This window comes from Amia ocellicauda, chromosome 17, assembly GCF_036373705.1.
Source record: "Amia ocellicauda isolate fAmiCal2 chromosome 17, fAmiCal2.hap1, whole genome shotgun sequence".
NCBI lineage: Eukaryota > Metazoa > Chordata > Actinopteri > Amiiformes > Amiidae > Amia > Amia ocellicauda.
The window spans coordinates 13,937,482-13,960,874 of NC_089866.1; the positions used below are offsets into that span (position 1 = coordinate 13,937,482).

The 23,393-nt window shown below is 37.0% G+C and overlaps 1 protein-coding gene and 1 pseudogene across 6 annotated transcripts in view; one reads left to right on the forward strand and one right to left on the reverse strand.

Annotated features, from left to right (window-relative positions):
• The first annotated feature begins 12,136 nt into the window (after nucleotides 1–12,136).
• Nucleotides 12,137–15,685, forward strand: LOC136712391 (UDP-glucuronosyltransferase 2B1 pseudogene; annotated as a pseudogene).
• Nucleotides 15,686–15,689: 4 nt separating this feature from the next.
• The window catches only part of smurf1 (SMAD specific E3 ubiquitin protein ligase 1), a 46,221-nt gene continuing 38,517 nt past the window's right edge, over nucleotides 15,690–23,393 (reverse strand). For 4 of the 6 annotated variants that reach the window (XM_066688942.1, XM_066688946.1, XM_066688945.1 and 1 more), the window contains exons 10-18: nucleotides 23,122–23,323; nucleotides 22,323–22,426; nucleotides 22,027–22,141; nucleotides 21,580–21,758; nucleotides 21,307–21,444; nucleotides 20,491–20,611; nucleotides 19,343–19,544; nucleotides 18,562–18,646; nucleotides 15,690–18,321 (exon numbers count right to left, since the gene is read on the reverse strand). In XM_066688942.1, coding sequence (XP_066545039.1) covers nucleotides 18,222–18,321; nucleotides 18,562–18,646; nucleotides 19,343–19,544; nucleotides 20,491–20,611; nucleotides 21,307–21,444; nucleotides 21,580–21,758; nucleotides 22,027–22,141; nucleotides 22,323–22,426; nucleotides 23,122–23,323 — 1,246 coding nt within the window. In that variant the 3' untranslated portion in view covers nucleotides 15,690–18,221. The remainder of the gene's footprint in view (nucleotides 18,322–18,561; nucleotides 18,647–19,342; nucleotides 19,545–20,490; nucleotides 20,612–21,306; nucleotides 21,445–21,579; nucleotides 21,759–22,026; nucleotides 22,142–22,322; nucleotides 22,427–23,121; nucleotides 23,324–23,393) is intronic. The other 2 variants (XM_066688943.1, XM_066688947.1) reach the window with 1 other exon arrangement.

Below are 23,393 nucleotides of genomic sequence, written 5' to 3' on the forward strand. Positions count from 1 at the left end.
GTAGGACATTCCCTTCAGACCTGGAATAAGTCTGGTTGCTCTCCTCTGAACTGCCTCTAGAGCAGCAATATCCTTCTTGAAGTGTGGAGCCCAGAACTGTACACAGTATCCAGATGAGCTCTAACTAGTGCATTGTACAGTCTGAACATCACTGCCCTTGTTTTAAATTCTATACTTTTGACAATATACCCTGGCATTCTGTTTGCCTTTTTTATTGCTTCCCCACATTGCTTGGATGGAGAAAGTGAGGAGTCCACATAGACTCCTAGGTCTTTCTCATGCGTTACTTCATCTAGTTCTATTCCTCCCATAGTGTAATTATAGTGGACATTTTTGTTACCTGCATGTATTACCTTGCACTTGTCCACATTGAATTTCATTTGCCAGGTGTCAGCCCACAACTGAATATTATCTAAGTCCCTCTGAATAGCCTGTGCTGCCGAGATTATATCTGCTGAGCCACCTATTTTAGTATCATCTGCAAATTTGACAAGTTTGCTAACTATCCCAGAGTCCAAATCATTAATATAGATTAGAAAAAGCAAAAGGTCCTAGTACTGATCCCTGTGGAACTCCACTAACAACCTCACTCCAGTTAGAAGTGACTCCTCTAATCAACACCCTCTGTTTCCTATACATCAACCAGTTCATAATCCATCTACTTACATTACCCTGAATGCCTACAGCTTCCAATTTGAGGATCAGTCTTTGGTGTGGAGCAGGAGAAAGAAGGGTAAAGCTCACAGTTGACGGATTCACTGGCTTATGACCCTTTTTCTGGACCTGGACCATTCTCCCTCTTGAACCCCGGACTGTCTGACAACCTCCCACTGGTAATGAACTTTACGGACTGTGACTACGAACCTGCCTTGCCCCTGTTATGCTTCTGTCTGCCCGGTGTTCGGCTCTACCGACCCGGGCATTTACTGTTATTGTTAGTGTTTGTTTTGTAGTTAGGGATTGTTTAAGTTTAGTTAGTGCTCGGACAGGGCTAGCTTTTGTTATGCTTTTTGACACTGTGCCTGCCATAAAGGGAAGCAATAAAACAACAGCAAGCCTGTTTCGTACCCTTTGCCTGCCTCCCTACTGTGTGTTTCAACCCCTTTCTTGTGATGGGCCCTCCAACCCGTTACAATACTTATACACTTGAAGGTCACGGGTGTTACAGCTCCAATCCTATACAAGCAGGATTAACTTCTTGATTTATGTCCTTTCATTATTCCGCCCACGTTACATTTTTCTACCGTTATCAGTAACATACTTGTTAACTCCTGCATCTTCTTTTCCTTCTCTTTCTAAAAATCTAAGTTCAAAAAGAGAGCAAGGTCATCTTTAATACACCACATGCCAGCCTTAAAGAAAATAAATGCAAAAATATAAAGGTTATTTTTGCCAAATAGCAAGCACGTTAACAAACATAATTTGTATGCTGTATACATTAATATATATATATTTCTTTAGAAAAAATAAGATGATGAATCATTCTTAAGATCTCCCTTAACTGGTATCACTGGCACAGCCTGAACCGTAGCACAGCCTCTATTTGCAGGAATTACTGTATTCAGTGCCTCTGAAATCATTTATTTCTGATAACAGCAGAAAGATTTAGACCAAAGAAGCACCAGCACAGAAAGAGAAACAGCCACAATCTGAATGATCTGCCATCAAGTTAGGCTATATGTGAGTTTTGTATAATCTACCAGTGTCTTTGCTACACTCTTATCCAAGTCCACCTGTATTCTCCCCTTTGAAACCTGTGCCTCACATTATCCATGATTGTGTTTGCCTTGTGTAATGCTTACTTCTTCAGGGCTGCCTTAGCTATCACTAGAGGTTTGCCATTTTCAGTCAGTTCATTATCCCACCAAGGGCTAAATGTAAAACCCGACAATATTTGTCTGGGGAGATGAAAATCTCCCAAAGTGATTGAGTCTGACTCTTGGAGGCAGACAGTGTGATTAACCTGGCAGTGTAAATCCCCATATATGAAAAAGCATTCACCTGGTGCAAAATCCCATTATGTTAATGACACTTGTATGGATTTAATGGCAAGTTCAACAGTGAGTATGGTAGAGCTGGGCTTTAGTTAAGTGTTGAACTCCAACAGCCTTCTATCGTGTTGGCTCATATAACCGTGTTCTCAGAGCCAGAGCACCATTTGCCTATGTGAAGTGGTGGGGGGGCAGAGGAGGACGGGCCCCTGCTGTCCTCCTTAGGGTGGGATCTCATATCAATTTAATGTACTTCATTTTTTTTCATGCTAATCTGTTATTGGCCAAAACATGTAAAATGATGCTCCAAAGGAGGATGTACTCCCTAAAAAATCAATAACCAGAATACAATATTGACATTGCATTGTCCAATGATAATTTCCAAATTTCATCTTCAGTTCTGTACCACTGTTGTACATGAGTGTGACGAACTGGTGGTAAAGCAATAGATAGTGATACAGTATCATATTAGAAAAGAGAAATTATAAGTGCAAATTGCGAACCACTTTTAGATTTTTCAGATTTACGTTTCCCTTTTTTATCGAGAAGTAGCTGATAGTGTTAGCTTGTTGTGGCAGCCCTGAAGCACCAATGAAAGATGGGGATAAACTTCAGGTGCATTACCTTACCTTAGTTGTATAGTAAGTTTGCATTAGGCTGCTAGGTGGATTATTGCTACATTTAACATAAGAACATAACATAACTTGAGCATAAGAAAGTAGAGATAAGTAGCCAACTAGTGTAAAATACCATGGCGCAGTGGGTTGGTTTTCCTTCTGTCCTCCCCACTGGGGGCCGGGTGGAGCAGCACCACTCTCTCAACCCCATGCTTCTCAATTCTAAATAGTTACAATTAGTAATAAATGTATTTAAAACATTTCCTTGTGCGGTGTATTTGTATGAAATAATATAATGAGAATAAGTAATAAAGCCTAATAGCCTGGAAAATGAACCAGTATCGACTACCTTTCCTTGCAAGATAGGCTGAAGTGCATCTTTCTGTAGCACCATAGAAAGAGAATGTGTTTTCGGTGTTGGTGGTATCTATGGCAGAGTTCACATGTTTGTTTAACTTATCCTTATCTGGGCGTTTTTTCTTGACCACATAACTGATGCCCAACGTATCCACGCATCATCGCTTCACAGTTAAACCCCTGCATGTCACCCACCCTGTGATGCTCAGAGCAGCAGCTACTGCCTAACAAAGCAGAGCTGCTTGTGTTTTTGAAATGTAATGTACAACTACCAGCCTAAACTACATGTAAGTAGTAAAGTGACTAGCAATAGTAGTATTAGATACTTGTTAAGAACATAAGAAACCATGTTGAATTGTAACTTTTGCATCTGAACAGTTCAAAATGTCTGAAGACTCATGCAATTGTTAATTTGAACAGTGAAATAATCATAATAAAAAGTACTGCATTAGATTAAATTTTAGGACTATGAGTTGATGTTTTTTCAGCTCGTTCACATTTACAACATTTAAATAAATATATATCTATATATATACAAATATATTTCATTTTAATAAAAATTGTAGCAAACTGATTTTACAGTAATATTGGCAAATACAAAATGACCCTCAACCTACAACTAAATACGCTGCATCCGGATTCGATGGATTTAATACTTTAAAATCCACATTAGACGGATGCAGATTTCTGTCAGCTCTGTCACATCCTTAGTTTTTGCATTATTGTTTTGTTGCCTCTCATCTGATTAAGAGATGTCCTAAAGTTCAAAATAAATAAATTGCTAATAATATTAGCAACAAACACCATAATACCGTTTTGTGACGGTTATCGTACTGTGAAAATCTCATACCGTTACACCCCTAATCCTCACAGAGGGCATTAATTAGATTCCTAGCTAACATGTCATATACTCTACTTACAGTGGTGAGACAGAGGTTCAATGTATAGTTCAGCTCTATTAAGGGGGTAATTTGAGTCACATGTTCCAAACAATGCGATGACAATCAGTCATCATGAGTTTGAGGGCCCTTCCCTATAAAACAAACACAAACTGGTTGTGCTTCAGAGCTGATTATCCGAGAGGTTCACATACTTTTTTAAAGTCTATTTTACAAAGACAGTGAATGCTGGATATGTGTGTTCAATAAATACATTAAAAAGTATGAGTGTTATGTGTTAATCAGTTTCTTTTACAGATTAGGTAAAATGAATGCAGGAATACAAATCATTTGAAAGGGTTCACAACTTTTCACATTGAGCCTTTATTGCATCATTCCCTAGTTCACTAATTTCACCCAATATCTCATGTCCTACAATTTCTACAGCAGTTTTGGAATTTGTTTAGACACCCACTGATATGTACTACTCCCTTCAATATTAAATTAATTTGCTGCTGAATTTGCACTTATAAACAAATCTGTAATATCCCCCAAAAATACCAATTTTTACAGCTTGGAAGAGTTAGACTGGAGCACACTGGCTACAGATTCAGTTGAAAATGGATGGTTATATTTCAAGAATATACTACTTGAGGCCCAGGAGAAATTTGTACCAAAACTTAGCAAAGCGAGGACCAAACATCATTGGCCAAAATGGTTTAATAGAAGTATGCAAAAAGATAAAGAGAAAGAAAATGTTGTATAGCGCATACAAAAGGGATAGAGAGGAAATAAAATACAAAGAATATATTGAACTCCAAAGAGATGTTAAGAAAGGGATCAGGAAAGCAAAGAGAGAAATAAAAAGAAACATAGCTCTTGGAGCTAAAACTAATTCAAAGAGCTTTTCTCAATATTACAACAACAAGAGGTCAATAAAGGAGGAAGTGAAATAGATAAAGTGCAAAAATGGAAGAATCTTAGAAAATGAACAAGATGTGACTAATGTTCTAAATGAGTATTTCACAGAGTGTAACAAAAGAAAAAATGGATAACATGTCACAGGTTAACAACCAGTCCAGTCAAACCCTAAGAGAGATCACGATAAATGAGGAGGAGGTACTAAAGGGACTAGCAGAATTAAAAACTAACAACAGCCGCAAATTAAAATATTCCAAATGACACTTACAGTGGGGGAAAAAAGTATTTGATCCCCTGCTGATTTTGTACGTTTGCCCACTGACAAAGAAATGATCAGTCTATAATTTTAATGGTAGGTCTATTTTAACAGTGAGAGACAGAATAACTACAAAAAAATCCAGAAAAACGCATTTCAAAAAAGTTATAAATTGATTTGCATGTTAATGAGGGAAATAAGTATTTGACCCCTTCGACTTAGTACTTGGTGGCAAACCCTTGTTGGCAATCACAGAGGTCAGACGTTTCTTGGAGTTGGCCACCAGGTTTGCACACATCTCAGGAGGGATTTTGTCCCACTCCTCTTTGCAGATCCTCTCCAAGTCATTAAGGTTTCGAGGCTGACGTTTGGCAACTGGAACCTTCAGCTCCCTCCACAGATTTTCTATGGGATTAAGGTCTGGAGACTGGCTAGGCTACTCCAGGACCTTAATGTGCTTCTTCTTGAGCCACTCCTTTGTTGCCTTAGCTGTGTGTTTTGGGTCATTGTCATGCTGGAATACCCATCCACGACCCATTTTCAATGCCCTGGCTGAGGGAAGGAGGTTCTCACCCAAGATTTGACGGTACATGGCCCCATCCATCATCCCTTTGATGCGGTGCAGTTGTCCTGTCCCCTTAGCAGAAAAACACCCCCAAAGCATAATGTTTCCACCTCCATGTTTGACGGTGGGGATGGTGTTCTTGGGGTCATTCCTCCTCCTCCAAACACGGCGAGTTGAGTTGATGCCAAAGAGCTCGATTTTGGTCTCATCTGACCACAACACTTTCACCCAGTTCTCCTCTGAATCATTCAGATTTTCATTGGCAAACTTCAGACGTGCCTGTACATGTGCTTTCTTGAGCAGGGGGACCTTGCAGGCGCTGCAGGATTTCAGTCCTTCACGGCGTAGTGTGTTACCAATTGTTTTCTTGGTGACTATGGTCCCAGCTGCCTTGAGATCATTAACAAGATCCTCCCGTGTAGTTCTGGGCTGATTCCTCACCATTCTCGTGATCATTGAAATCATTAGCAAACTTGTAGATGATACAAAAATAGGTGACTCAGCAGATATAATCTCAGCAGCACAGGCTATTCAAAGGGACTTAGATAATATTCAGCTGTGGGCCGACACCTGGCAGATGAAATTCAATGTGGACAAGTGCAAGGTATTACATGCAGGTAACAAAAATGTCCACTATAATTACACTATGGGAGGAATAGGACTGGAAGAAGTAATGCATGAGAAAGACCTAGAAGTCTATTTGTACTCCTCACTCTCACCATCCAAACAATATGGGCAAGCAATAAAAAAAGGCAAACACAATGTTAGGATATATTATCAAAAGTGTAGAATTGAGAACAAGGGCAGTATTGTTCAGACTGTGTACAGTTCTGGGCTCCACACTTCAAGAAGGATATCGCTGCTCTAGAGGCAGTTCAGAGGAGCAACCAGACTTATTCCAGGTCTGAAAGGAATGTCCTACTGAGAGACTGAGGGAACTGAACCTTTTCACCCTGGAACATAGGAGACTACGTGGGGACTTGATTCAAGTCTACAAAATAATAAAAGGCATCGACCACATCAAACCAGAGGAGCTTTTCCAGATCAGCAGGGACACACGCACCCAGGGACACAAATGGAAATTGGGCTTCAAGGTATTCAAGACATAAAACAGGAGACATTTCTTCACACAGAGAGGCATCACAATCTGGAACAAACTCCCCACGATGTGGCTGAAGCGACAATATAGGAACATTTAAAAATGGACTGGATAGGATCCTTGGATCATTTAGTTACTAATGGACACCAAACAAGCACAATGGGTCAAATGGCCTCCTCTCGTTTGTAAACCTTCTTATGTTCTTATGTCATTATTCACTTGTTTTCATTCACTAAGTACGTGCACCAGCACCAATTGAGAGACATCCAACAACTGGCTAGCAGCTTTTGCCATTCCACACAATATTATCGTTATATTAGAATAGGGAAATAGCTTATAGGGGTTTTAGTTTTATTTTATGCTGAAGAACCCAGTCTTGATGCACAGTTGATAACATGGATTTATTTAACATACCAGGCCTGGAAGGGCTCAAACATGGGAGCTCTCCAGCAGAGACTCATTGAACAACAGAAGTATACAGCTTTTATACAATGCATGACATGTGGGTCTGTGGGCAGGGACAGTCACAGATTTCCCAAAGTGTTGTCTTGAGATCAGGTTTCTGAATGTTTGTGGTGGTCTTCCCGAGGAGTGGGGTCATCATGGAAGCTGGTGTTTTCCTGTTGTGGCATACAAACTGCCCAATCTTACATTTCTTTAACAATGAACAATGAGGTAATCAATCACTATAATGTAGCATCTTCAGCCTTGAGAGAAGAACAGGAAACCCCAAACAAACACTAAGCAAACTGGTATCTGCGGGCTATTTATCTGTTTGGGTGTTCCTTTTATCATAATGAACAGAAGTCAAAGTGGAAAGGAGAATGTCCAGAGGATATGCCCTAAACAACTGCCTGTTGCTAGCTTGACAAATCTACTTTGCTCAGTCTGCATATTATTATTTCTAATATAAAACATAATACAGTTTATATTAAACATTAATTACGGCCCTTCATATGCCATTGGATATTTAAAGGCAGTTTTAGATTAGCTTCCCCTATTATAGATTACAATACAGACTCCTCACCCTGTGTATGCGTTATATTATAAATAAAATATTATTTTGTGCAATCTTCCTGTGTCTGTAGTGGGTCTTTCAAGATCAGAGTCTGGAGTCCGCACAGGCACATTGGGGGTGGTTTGACATTCCCTTTCTCACTAAACATCTGGGGTGGCGTAGTTTTGGGCTCCGTGTGTCACAGTGACACCAGTAGTACAAGAATCCACACCCTGTCACCAATTAGGTGTGGCCATCCACTCGTAATGAATGGTGACTGTTTTTATTTGTTTGTGTTTAGATTAATAATAAGGCATGGATTATTCAAGAGGCATATACATACAGAGAATATGTCCCACTTTATTTTCTCCCAGGATGTCACAAAAACCCTGCTCAAGGATTAATTTAATCCTATGATTTATGTTGCATAGTGGAAGGAAAGTGGCAATGTCAATGTCAGCTGGAGCTGGTACATCTATGAATATAATTATTCAACCCATCGCTACATGTGTCTGACAGTGCTGCTGTGTTTAAGTCACAGGACAAGTCTCGAAGAGTATTTGTCTAGCTCTTGTAACACACTGGGGTTGGGGAGTGTGTATACAATGTGGGGTGAATGGAAAATTTCAAGTCAAACACACTGGTGGCGCAGGACCTGGTGCAACCAGATCTCTATTTTATTCAACGCACAGAGGAGGGACAGCAGTCGTTTCAGTCAGGTTGCTGTGGCACATAATCAAATGCTTTTTCAAACAAAAGAAAATCATAACAAAATATAACTCTAGTTCTTCTTCAAGCCTAAGTTGATTTTGTTACTCTCTATAACTGCACAGTTATGCTGCTTAATGGTGGAAGAGACAGTTATTAAATTAGATTAATGTCACAGGTCATTATGTCATAGAGCCCTGCTTTTTATACAACCTGCTTTCCGACATTGCACTTCATTCCAAAATAAATATACAATTCTCCAAGGTTGTAAGCATGAATGAACTGTAGTTTCTTAAGCCTGGAGAAAGAGCTGTGAGATATAATATCAGAAACTTTTCAGATGTCAGAGAAAAGCTTGCAGTGTTTCTACTTCTGCTGTCCTTGAGGGCTTTCTTATGTTTTCTATGTTTAAAATGTGAAGAACATATACAGGAATACCTGGTATTTAATAATAAACAAAACAAAAATAACAAAAATAACAATACTGTGGAATTATACATTTTCTTGGCATTCGAGTACTATAGATGAGCAATAGTAAATATTTATTTTCAAATGCTGTTTCTATGGCTAGAACTCTATCTGCTTTTTCTTGATATATTTTCCATTTAAGTTAATTAACCACAACAAATCTTTGTGGTTACAATTGGCTAAAAGGGTCAAATACATTAAAGATGCTATGCTCTAAATGTAATGCATAATTAATTTATTGTTAAGATCTGATGTATTTAAGTAATTTGGCCACTGTGAAAGTGGTTCATTTTATGCATATAAAATTGCTTTCATAATTGTATTAATACCTTCAGTACAGCACCCCCATGCTAAGATGCACTAGATGCATAAATAATGAACCCACTGTTCATCTCATTATTGTTCCATCTCTTAGGAATATATATATATATATATGGTCTCTTAATTTTTTCCAGAGCTGTATATATGGATGAAGTGGTTTTTGATCATGGGTGAATGGATTTATTCTTCCTTGAGACAATATTACACACAATAATATTTTAAATTCATTCAGATTGGCTGTTCTAGATAGAATTCACAAATGGCAAGATATTTGTTTTTACTTTGCTATGTTTTATATATAATAATAATAATAATAATAATAATAATAATAATAATAATAATAAAACATTTAAAGAATGAATGGAAAAGCTGAAGAATAACAATAATAGCAATGTGTGTTCTAAAGACTCTATATTTCTCATGTTTATTTCATTTCTCCCCTAAAGATATTTAGTTAGATAAAGATATATTGTTCAGCCTGTAGCTCCATAAACATTTATTTACATTTTGCAAGTCACCCCTATTTCTGCCCTATGTTTAAAAAAAGTCTAGAACACTAGAAAACTATAACAGGTCCAGACGTGCCATTCTGCAGCAGACCCCTCACCCTCTTCATGAGCACAGTCTTTCAGTGGTGAGAGGCGAATTAAGATCAAATCTCCCTAACACTACAAAAGTTCTTTCTGATTTTTATTTGCTTCTGTTATATTGCCTGGAGGGGAGGCAACCATTAGGACTAGAACTTAAAGCATGGACCCCAGGAGATTTATTTTCTCCTATAACCTTCTTCTGTCATCCTGAAGGAGTTTTTGTTTCTCACATATATATCTCACAAAGTCTTGTTTTCATTTCTTTACAAATTCTGGCCTTGCCTTTATGCAAATACTTTTTATAATACTGAAAGAATGAAACATTGTGTGGGCTAAGATAATAAACATACCTTTTGCTTCTCAAGGTCTGCATCAGACTGAATTGTTTGTCTCTTGACTGCAAAGTATACTTAGACCACAATAGCATGAATGTCACATTGTTTCACTATCTACATTAGAAGGTAAACTACACAACATAATGGACTTCTAGAACTAGAAGGGAACAAATAAGTGCATTTAATACATTTTTTTCCATTTTATCTTCAGGGCTCAAATTACAGAGCTCAGGAAGGCACATGAGAAACATGAGGAACAATCCTGTGGGATTGATTTATTATCCAATCAATTTAGTATTGAACAATGGATTGAATGATACTTTATTATAGAAAGATAGAAACCTGTTGCACTTATTGTTCTACCTCTTGAGACCCCCTGCTCTCTCTCTCTGAGGTGCATTTCCGATCCAACATCAATGGAAGCTCTCCTGGATGCTTGCGATAGAACAAATTCTCAGATATACATACCGTATTCTACATTACTTGCAAGCAGCCCATATCTTTAAGCAATTAACTAAACATAAACAAACAAAACCCTGAACTTACCTTGCCACCATGAATGTTATTTCTCATTTACCTGCATCTTTTTAGATCTGGTCTTGTGAGATGGAGATGTTTGAAGCGCTGCTGATGCCTCTTGCCATGGTTGCACACATGGGGGCAAACGCACACAGTAGAGTAGAACTAACTAAAACAGAATCAAGTATTTATCTGCAGTTAAATGCATTTACAAAAATACACTTTATTTTCTTAATTACCTATTTTCATAATTACTGGGGCAAACACATTATCAATGATTAGGTGGAATCAGTTATATCTTGTATTTAACATGTTGCACGTATAAGGTGAAACTAAATATGATATACAGTATTTCCTAGAATGTAGTTTCAGTATGAAAGGGTTTAAAATGATTGATTGCTGTGTTATGGTAGTCCATGGGGGTTTACTGGAATAGACCAGAAGGGGGCGTTTGCAGGCCAACGAATAAATTTGTGGGTCAACAAATAAATGAAGCATAAAGAACAGCAGACTGATGAGATCAATTTTATTTGCTTAGTGAAAGTCAATGCTACTTGACATTTGATGTGACAACACTGCTGTAGTTCTACAAAGGGATTTTTTAAAGACATATGAAAATAACTGGATCAGAGCATGGGGGAAAACAAGAGCATGGTAGCTTGGTATGAACATCTCTAGAACATACACTGTCCAATACACTGCCCTTTTTAAGATCTTTATCCTTGTCAGAAAGCTGTCTATCAAAGGGGAGACAGAAAACATGCTGAAAGTAGCCTTCATGTTATCATTAAACACAAGAGGCGGTTTGTGATATTGATGACCGCAGAGCTATGAGCGTCCCTGTGGGAATGCTTTCTGACTTCTCTCAGACAGAGTGTTCTCATCGGGAGAAGCCTGACCTGATACACTTGGCTCTCTGCCACATGAGCAGCAGCAAGGACAGCCAGAAGAACCGGCAGTTTTCCTCTGCCATTCCAACCATTTCTCTGCTAAAAGCCATGTTGTTATGTTTCAACAGGCTGCTGAGTCAAATTCGGGCTGATTAAGACTTTCAAATTTTAATGATTGTGATTTCTTTTTTTTTTTACAATTCTTGTATTAATTTGATACATGTATTATGATTATGAATAATAATCATAATAATACTTACATTTGTATGTTGTATCCTTTGGGCTTAATTCTGTTAAAAATCTTTACTGTATCTCCTTTACTATATTACATGTGATGCGGGACAGTGCCCTGTCTAGATGTCAGATATACTTTAATTGTATTACTGTTTTGGCAAGATGGTGTAAATCAAGTGCATTTTCAGTTCTGTGTATTGCCAAGGCCATTCGGAGAACAGAAGACAAAGAAGAAGTGTGTGATAAAATGCGTGGTACCTAACTGACGTCATGTTGATCAGCAACCAAGGGAGTAATCCTCTCAATGACAGTATGTTCTTTTGAAAAACTTTAGATGAGTGTCACCGGGGCATTTCGATATAGTTGAGTAAATAAATAATACTTAAATACAAATTAAATTGAGCCATTGAGTGTTCCTTCTCCGCTTACATATTGAGGGAGTACATTTCTGTGTGAGAACCTCTCTGTTGTAAACTTCTGAGAATACTTCCCCGACCTCAATGACATTTAGTGAAATGGGGAAGTTGGTATTGCAACATGCAAGAAAGACGCAACGAGGTGAGTTTTACAGAGCTGCAATACATAGTGAAGGAGTATAGTATGGAATTACAATGATTACATCTTTTTCAAGTATCTGCATGCACTTTATGCAACTTACATTTTATTGTTTTGTGTTAGGAAACTGCTTTTTGTGATGTTGGTCTGCCCAGGAAGCATATCTATTTAACTTTTAGATTCATTCGTTTTTTCTTCTATACTGCATGGTGTCAGTCCTAAATGTACAAAAGCCTAGCATTACTTAATTGTTATTAAGTTATTCAAGTGTAACATACACCCCGTAATATCCTGTTGTACTTTATATGATGATTTATTATTTAAGAAGACAATTTTAAGTTAAACATTAATTTGACTGAGAATGGAAAAAACTATAGTTGTATGTTGTGACCGTTCTAAATGTATACTGTGTGGCCAATAGGACTAAGAAACATATTATAAACTTCTAGTGCATAACTACTGCATGACTCACAAAGGTGAGGTTCACAAAGAACACATACAACACAGTTATGAAGGCATAAATTATAATGAACACACTTTGCAGGTCAATTAATCTCAAATAAAAATAAAGCCAACAAATGACTACAATTAGATTCCACTCACACTTTCAGTTGGATACATATTCAAATACATCATAAATACAGGTTTATCCAGAAATCAAAGGAATGCACTAACTGATAACGACTACCAGAAATCCTGAAATGATGTTATTCATAATTATTCATGAACCACCACACCACCAATGCAATTATTTCTGCATCAGTCTAAGATGAAATCAATTTATCTTGTTTAAAAGAATCTGAAATCAGGCCCCTACACAATCTGCTGCTGTATGACAGTTCACAAGGCGTTCGACTATTTACACACCACCACGTGGGAGATAAGAGAAAAGAAAAACACTTCCTGCATTGAAAAACGGAGACACAGTGGAAAAACACTCAATCAGACTGTGCAGCTCAGTGAGTAGTAGCTGGATGACCAACAAGAAACAGAAATTAAGACTATTATATAATCTAGCAATGACAAAAAATATGTTTTTATTTTCAATCTGCTCCTGGTTCACTATAGTTGTTCTGCATAATGGACTTGTGAATGCAGGAAAAGTACTGGTAGTACCTGTGGACGGGAGTCACTGGAATACCATCAAAATACTGATACTAGAGCTTGTGGGGAGAAGCCACGAAGTGACAGTGCTGAGGTTATCCAATTCTATTAACATAGAGGAGGACTCCACCGACTTTAAAGTAGTTACAATCGAACTTCCTGGGGAGCAAGTCAGAACCAAGGAAGAAAAGGAAAAAAGTGCTGCCTCCTGGATATTACACACTGCCTTCAACATGGAGAGCCAGTCCATATCTGCGTTTTGGTACTTTTTTAAAATGATGAAGACAGTAAGTCAGGATTATGAGATCGCCATAGAGACAACATTTGAGAACCTCCAACTTCTGAAGCAATTACAAGCCTCTGCATTTGACCTCGTGCTGGCAGACTCTTTCTATCCAGGGGGCCTGATGTTGGCGCGATATTTAAACCTACCTGTGATTCTGTTTGGCAGATGGATGCCCACTGAAGATATACACTTTGCGATCGCCCCCTCACCCCTCTCCTACGTTCCGGTGTTAAATTCAAGATTAACCGACAGAATGGCATTTTCTGAGAGACTTAAAAACGTCCTTTTGTACATGTTCGGAAAAGTTTGGAGTCGGATCTTTATCTATTCAATTTACGATGCACTCTGCAAACGTTACCTGGAAACAGATAAAAGCATATACGAACTGTATACTAAAGCAGATATATACCTGATGAAAGTGGATTTTGCATTTGAATTTTTAAAGCCAACTATGCCCAATGCAATTTACATCGGGGGATTCCAGTGCAGACCGCCACAACCTCTGCCCTCTGATCTGCAACAATTCATGGATGATGCTGGAGAAGATGGCATTGCAGTCTTCTCTCTAGGGTCTTTAATTCCAACCTTACCAGAAAAAGTGGCCACAGAGTTAGCTGCCGGCTTTGCAAAACTACCACAGAAAGTTGTGTGGCGCTACAGTGGACCACCGATTTCAACTTTGGGAAACAACACCAAGGTACTTAGTTGGCTGCCTCAAAATGACCTCTTAAGCCATCCCAACACCAGGGTTTTCATAGCACATGGTGGTGAAAATGGGATTTACGAGGCAATCTATCACGGAGTTCCAGTAGTTGGCTTTCCACTTTATGCTGATAACTATGAAAATCTTCTGCGGCTTAAAGTCAAAGGGGCAGCAGTTCTAATTGAAAATGTAAACCAACTGACAAGACATGACATTTTCAATGCCATTCGGATCATTACAGAAGATCCTTCTTACAAATCGAATATGAGAAAGTTGTCTCAGGTGCACAGAGACGTACCCGTTCCCCCTAAAGCACTGGCTGTTTTCTGGGTTGAATATGTCATGAGGCACAAAGGCGCCGTCCACCTCAGAGCAGCTGGTAATGACCTGCCTTTCTACCAGTATTATATGCTGGATGTTGTGGCATTCCTTCTAACTTTGTTGGTATTATTTTCATTAGTACTTTGGACTTTATTTAAAGGTCTTCGCATTAAACTGTTTTACAGTATAAAGAAGAAGAATGATTAACTATCTGAAAAACAATTCATTCTAGTGTAATATGATCTGGGATTGTAAGCAAATGTATAGATTTATGTGCTATTTCAATCAAGTGAATAAATAATCTAAGTGCAAATACATGATTTACATTCGTATATCACATATATGCTCAATCCCACAAGATTGAATATTTTAGTAAATTGTTCATATACATACATAAAATATGGTGTATAATGCATGTCTTTGCACAGATAAAACAAAATCCTCAGAGGTGAATGTAGTTTAAAAAAATGCAACAGAAGGATATACTTCAAATGTTATATTTATTACTTTTTTATTTTTATATACATTTTCTATAAATATTTCACAAATATGAGCAATTACATGGTTTGCAGCCAGTGAAAAAAATTACATTTGAATCGGAAAACAATCATTGCTTAGAATTGTACAGGTAATGGAAATTGTGTCAATGTACAACTTACAGAACATATTAGGTAAGGGTGTAGGAGGATGTAAATTAATAAATTCTTTTTTTTATCTAAAAATCAGCACCCAAGTCACAAAAGATGTAAATTTTATAAATTTCAATTTTCATCCATAAACCCATGTACATTGTTTAATGTCCATCTCTGTGTATGGAGAGCTGAGAGCTGTGGACTGGGTTTCTTATGTGAAATGTGCTTCTGATCCAGTACAGCTGTTTGTGCACTGAGCAAAACGTCTGAATTAAAGAAGAGTGGGCTGGTTTTCATTAAGTTAAAGAATGTAAAATAAATGACATGTTAACACAAAACACGTATATAAAGTTGTCAGTTTTTATTGCATATATCACAAACATGAATGTGACCTCCGGGGTCGAGCCTAGATCACTGCTAACTCCATCTGTCTACCTTCAAGGTCTTCTACTGGTTTACCTAATATTATAATAGCAGCAGTTTTTAAATACTTTGATTTATACATAAAATAAAGAGATTAGTGTACAGCTTTCACAAATAATCAGCTTTTTAAAAAAGTAGGGAATAATAATGATAGCAGCAATACTTAAAAAATGACATTACATAGTAATAAATAATTAGTAAAAAAAAAAAAAAAATCAAGTGGTTGCAGAACACTTAAAACAATGAAGTTGGCTCATTTTTTCAATATAAAAAGAATAATATGGTGCCATGCACTTCAAGCACTGAAATCTTAGACCTCTCTTTTAGTTTTTCTGTCTGGTTTTACCAGTTTTATTCCTATCTGCCTGAAGGATATGGGGAACTCAAGCTTTTTCATCCAATTTGCAAAGTAGTAGTAGTACAAAGTCTTGGTAGCTAAACATATCTACATTTGTTCATTACAAAACATACAATGAACATTTTGGACATATTATTATTATTATTATTATTATTAATTATTATTATTTGGTTTGTTTCATCTTGTCCAACAACAAATGACCTGATTACAAGACAAAATGTGTTTGGACACATGAGAGTGAATTCATTTTGTAGTCAAACCTAGAAAGAGTCTGGAGCTGCAAACATTCACTCATTAAACACAGGCCTGCTTAATAAAATGAGGCACCATTTCAATTTCTAACAGCTGCAGAATATCAGAATATCATAAGTCTGTTTTGACTTGGAAAAGATGATGCTAAAACTGAAAGCACTGTAGTGCGATTTCCTGAAGACAAATTAACTATAAAACCTAAAATTGAAGAATATAAGAACTGTTCTCAACTTTCTAGTCTTGTCCCTGTCTATCAAGGAGGGACACACTCTTCTGGCATATTGTTGGTTTGTCATGGTTCATGTAAGACTCCAGATGGTTTTGTAATACTGCCCCCTCTCTTTTCTTTCTTTTTTTGTGCAAATAAAAAAGAAAACATTCCTATTAAATGGAACAGTGGACCTACTATAATCAGATTTATTATAAATTGCTGTATGTGTATAAACATACCTGTTATTTTGCATTTAAAAGGCCACTTTACCCATTAAACACTACGGTTTTCCCCATAACTAAAACAAACAGTATGAAGTTTACAAGATATTTCATGGACAGGCAGATTTGAAAAGTTATTCTTTTTTTTTTTTAATTTAGTGGGTGCACTCTTCCCTTTATAAAAAAATAAAATAAAATATATATATAATATGTAAAGATCATACTTAAAATGTTCATCTCAGCTCCCCAGTATTGTATACTTTTCACCTATTCCAATTGTGCAATCTTTCATGCTTATATCATTGTAAGACACTAGAATAGCATTACATTAAAAAACAAAACTATGATAATAATAATAATAATAATAATAATAATAATAATAATAATAATAATAATAATAATAATCCTTTGTGCAAATCATTATATAAAGTTTAAAGCTTAAATCTTGAAAAGGAGAAAAAAAAAAAAATTAAAAAGCTGCCTTTCTAATCGGAATTTAATTTGATCGACTCCTCCAAAGGTGCATCTCTTCTGTGGAGAAAAGGCCAGAATTGTAGGGGATCTACATTTTCCCTGCACATTTTTGGCAGCAAAATATGTGTCAATATGTCACTAAGGAGGTCTAAGACTAACCTTTATGAGTCTTTGTCATGACATTATTTGCATTCTTATCAGTCAAAAATACATACATTTTCTTTTTTATAAATTTCACGCAACAAGCAATTGGGTGTCAATAAAACAATGTGGCAGACAGGAAATGGGTATCTGGTCATAAGCCTAAAATGTACAAAGCCATCTTCTAGTATTCAAACAAGAAATATAAAAATACCTTGAAATGGACACAGTGAGAAAAAAAACAGACATACCATACGATTCTGAAAATTATGTTATTAAAGTATTTAATCTTTGCGCTAGTTATTCAAGCAAGATTTTGCTTTAGGTAGATTGGCTTTGTTATCAATTAGGCCTAGAGGCAAATAATATGCCCATATAAATGACCTCAGCTTGATGTAGACAACTGGTTAAAGTGGGTGGGATTGGGTTTATTGCAGCTAAGCAGCCCAAATGTGCTAAATCACAACCAAGCTTTAGGACTAGAAATAAAGATTTCAATGACCTATTCAGCACAGAGTTGATTTCGAGAAGGACATTGTTAGTGAAACCTTTCATGTTAAAGCAGCCCCCCAAACCACACAAAGAATAAATACTCCTAAAATCCGTAGAAAGTTTTCGGTGTGTACCCACTGACAGTTACCTCTCTCCCTCACACTGCTGCTCTGGGCGGTGTCCCCAGGCCTAACGGTTACGGTTGTCTCGTTACACGCTGCTCAGCAGGAAGCCCACAGAACATGCCTTCTTGGGTGATTTGGTTTCTGCTCATCACTAAGCAGCCTGTACCGGGGGTCTCCTCACTCCACAGCAAACCCACAGGTCTCCTCCACTGCAGTCAATAACTTCTCATACAACTTCTCATACGATTCGTACGGTGGAATGTCAATTCGATTAAAGCTGAGGAAACAAAACAGGAGTTTGTTGAGCATAAATAATTACATGAATAACTAGTAAAGGCATTACATCTGAATATGTTACTGGATAAACTTGCACTAAAAAGAAATGTGAACATTTTAAAGTGTAAATGATCACCAAAAAGTAGGACAGTTTGAATGTTCCTGCCATCTAAATCATTCAATTGCGGAGTTCTGTGAGCAGGTCGAGAGGTATGCACAATGAATGCAATTTGAATCTTACCAGGTATGGGCTTTAGGCAAGTTGTCGGTGTTGGCATCAATCAAGTGGATAGTGAACAGTCTTGGTCCTGCAGAACCTGTAGAACCTTACAAACATACATTCTAGTTAACACTGACCAAAAACTATTCACAGCTCCAACATCCTCAGCAACTACAGTTTGATAGTGTTTATAGAAGAAAAAGAAACCTTGATGTTCAACCATTTTTTAAGTTTTTTATCCTGTATATAAAACAATGTTATTCCTGTGATTATGTTTAATAAATATTGCTAAACTACTTATTTCTACTTAAGAGTTATATAGGTTTCCTCAACGTTTTCATCTTTTAAGAGCCTTGATGACGGAGTTTGTACATATTGAATTAAATGCTTTTTTGTAGTAAAAAAAGCTCAGGCACAGACGAAGTTCATATTCTTGGCATATTTTCAATACTTCTCTGAAAACTTGTATATGATTAATTGGGTTATATTCACTTTGGAATCCTGTTTGTTATCTTGGTTGGGTAAGGTCCAGGGCAATGTGTTAATATCTTTATTAATACTTTGTATAATATGGGAAATAGATGAAGGTCTGTGACAATTGTGTTGCTCCATTTCTGGGACATTATGCACAATGTGTGTAATATTATAAATTGTATTATATATAAATCAAATTTGTATCAAACAACTTTGCTTGTTCATTTAACTCAAGATTTGTCAGCATTACTAGTGTCATTCTTATGAATACTATGTTGGAAAATGTAAGTATAAAGAAAGGCAGTAGCTCAGTTCATTCGGTAACCACCTTGCAGTGCTTTGAACCCCTGCAGAGGGACGCGGGTAGAGCCAGTGACAAACTGGAGCAGCCGTCCTCTCCTCTCCTCATCGAAGGACTCCACCGCCTGCCAGAACCACTTGACAATGTTGCTGTCCGCCACACAGTGCTTCAGCCGAGTGTTGGCCTTCCAGTCATTCAAGTCAATCTTTCCCAGGCCTCCAATGATTAACTGCAATTCAGTGCAAAGTACAACTTCTATTGCAGTAGTCTCAATAAAACCATAAAATAAAAATCAGTACCGTAAAACAAAATCAGTGTTTTCGGTCACACTCTTGTGCAAGTCTCTACTCCTCTTTTGAGAGCACAATTTCTGGAAAACACTTAGGTCTATATATTTTTGTATATATATATTTTTCTTCTGCATGCTCAACATCAACAACAATGGATAATGAATGCATTTAAATGAACTTTGCACTGTTTGATTGTATTCATAGTTTGCATTTATTAAATTAAAAAAAATCCATGAGTGATAGGAATAACTGTAAACAAAATGAAGGGTGGATGAATTGGATTCACCAATCAGAATAATTAAAATATAAAATACACTGCAGTGCATTAAGTAATAAAACTTACAGTTGCATTCTTATTAGTAAAACTGCATTATTGTACTGCATTTATATATTGCAATGTAGTGCTGGTTGGCCGCCAGGCAAACTCTACACCTCCCAGAAGCCCTGGGAGGATGAATCAGTCTTTAGAGGCAACTGATTTGTCCATTGTAGTCTTTATCCTACCAATACTGTACAACCATGAACTTTACATTCAATAACTGAAAGTGTTGGCCCCAGAATACTTGGCAGGTTTAATATACATGTTTACAAATATTGCATGAGTGAATGTCATTTGTTTTACTTTTTACATTTTGCCTCAAATACCTACATTTGCACTTGACCATAATCTGCTAACTAAATTTAGTTAACATTCATGGTTATATCAACAATTTGTATGGTAACTAAACCAGGATCCCTGGTACTAAAAGTTAATACAAAATACAGGGTGCTACACTGTTGCCAGAAACTTATTGCTGGAAACCGATGGTCATTTTGCCATATGTAGGTCAATTCCATTAAGTATGAAATTGAAGCTGTCACTGGAACTACAACAATGTGCATTACCTCTAATTCCTTGTTATCAAAAGGTTTCAATAGATGTTGTGGAATCAGCTCATTAAAGCCCTTCTGTAGAGCAAGAAACTGAGCTTCAATCCCTCTCATAAACCTCCAGTTTACATAGAGCCTGAAACAAACAAAAGACATAGTAGCATTTAAATGCGTTAAGATTTAAACAGGATTTGTTTCAATATACAAAACTCAAAATATGTGTGTGTGTGTGTGGGGGGGGGGGGGGGGGAACTAAAATCTTTACAAAATGTATTTATTAAATTGCATAATGTTTTAAATGATAAAATCAGACATTTCCTTTTTGTTTTGTATGTATTGAGTTTAGAACTGATTGCTAAAACAAAGCAACTGCTAGCTTTTATTTCTTCATACACTCCATCCTGTCAGACGTTTTGCAAGTCTCAATGGGTTCCTTATTACTAAATTGCACAACTTTCCAGGTTTTTCAGTCCAGTTTTATAGCTCTTGTGCAACTTCACCAGAAATAAAGGTACAATGTGGTTAATGTTTAGTAATAATATATTAAATTAGCTATAACATAAGAAAAGCAAGTTCCTTGTTTTAACCAATGTTATCGGCATGCTTGGCCTTAAATAAGAAAGTTAAATATGCTTCTACAGAATTGAACTTCCCCCTATGATGTATTTTACTAGGGACAATACAGTTGACAGTACATTCTTAGAAACAGGCATTGTAGTTCCATGACAATCCATGACCAGTCCCAGTTGAATGCAAGTTTAACTTTTCACATAAACATTCTTCTATACATTTCAGCAAAACGAACATTGAAATATTTCATCAGTGGCTCACCTTACATATTCCTTTTTGTTCTCCTCCGTTACTGGAATGTTTCTACCATTTGGTTTGAGCTCGTGCTGAAGAAATTTGCCAAATGCATTATGCTCTACACAAAACGTATGGTCCAAAACTGGGGTAATGTCATTCTCACTGTGAAAGATTAAAAAGAAAATATGATAAAAGAAAACAGACATTTTAATAACGGATTGGACATCCAGTCTGAAATAACATTGGCTCTGGAAATTTATGAAAATAGAAACTCTCCAAAACAAACATTTCACTTACAGGATCCAAACTAAGCTCTTATGTAACTCAGGATCCACAGTTTCCAGGTCTGACAGCTGTATGGGCTTCCCCAGCAACTGCTTGTAGAATGGCAATGTAAAACCTCCATTAATGTAATGCCCATGAAAAACTGCCAGGCCCATTATCCGTCCAACAAAGTGGAAATATGACAAATGATCCTGCAACACACAAACAGTTTTCATTAGTCTTCACGTAGCTGATGAGTGATTAAAAATAAACTCTTAAGGCAAGCATTTCATTCATGGCTAATGCTGTACTTCCGTCTTCAGTTTTTTCAAAGCAGACCTAACGTTCATAAGCAATCTGTCTTCTAATAATAGTTATATGAATAATATTTGCTCTTTGCCATAAGCAGCCTAGGTTGTAATGAAGGATATAATTTGATTAATAACCTTACAGGGGATTAAAGAAGAGAGAAATACTCACTGGATTTATTGAAGAATCTGGATTTATTTGCAAAGTGTAGATGTTATCTGTAGAATACTGGAAGAGTCCATAGTATGGATTTAACATCTCATGGCAAAGGAGATACAACCACTCCCTAAATAAATAAAACAAATCCAGGGTCATACAATTAATGGGAATGTTAAATTAAACAGAGAGATTTGATTACATTTAAATTAATACACTTAAAAAAGAACATTGAAACCAATCATTAAAATGAACACTTTCTATTTGTAATGTACATTTGTAAAAAAAAAAAAAAAAAAAAAAAAACATACCTTGCCACTCCACCATAGTCGAGTCCTTCCTCTCCACGGAATTTCACCATAAGTCGTTTCTTCAGGTCTTTAGGCCTCATCTTCATGATCTGTCGGTATGACTCCTAGAAAAAAAAAGAGGTACAAATACCACATTGAAAACTGTGAGTGTGGGGATTGATCAAATGAATGAGAAAGAAAAACAAAAAACGGAAAATGCATCATTGTGAGGAGAAACCAAATTAACAAAAACTATAAGGTCACTAATGTATGAATGCTCAGTCTGAAAACTACAAGTAATATAATTATATAATTTAGTTTTGAACATCTGAATGGAGCAGAACTATGAGGGGCATGTCATTGCCATTGATCTGCAGCTTAGATCTTCACAACGTAGGATTTCAAGGCCTCAGTCCTGTGCTGGAGCAGAATGGGAGGTTTGCTGTGCAACACTGACACCTATTGGTCTGTTAGGTTGAATGTAAACTATATCAGAAGAAAAAGATGTCAAGACAGAAGGCCACTGAGCCTATTTAGCTGGTTTGGTTGGAAAAAGGCTTCAATTAAGTGCCTTGGGAATTTGTTCTCAATCCATATCTTTAATTTAACAGTGGAGGATTCCCACACTGTGTAAATGAATCACACGTTTCAGGTTATGAATTTCCGAAATGAGAAAAACCTGAATTTGTTTTTATCACGTGAAGACTGAAGTGAATGTCTTACTGAACATTTTAATAACACCAATTATCTTGTGCAAATAAGTGAACAGAATAGTCCATAATGTGGATGTAGCCGCAATGTATGATTTCACGGCACTCACCTCAAAGATCTCCTCCCGGGACACCTCGATGCGACAGTGCCCGGCCTGGGGCTGCTGTAGGGAGAGCTCGTGCCGGAGCAGCTTGAGTTTCTGGACAAGGTCCCTCTCGTAGCGCACTGGCAGCTCCCCCTCACCCTCTTCCGTAGAGACCTCATTCTGCACGGGCAGCGTCTGGCTTGACTCCTTTACCTGAGACTGTTGACTGTTACACACAAAAACATTGACAAACTTAGTCAACTGCACTTTTTTTTCACGTGACTAAATACCACTAT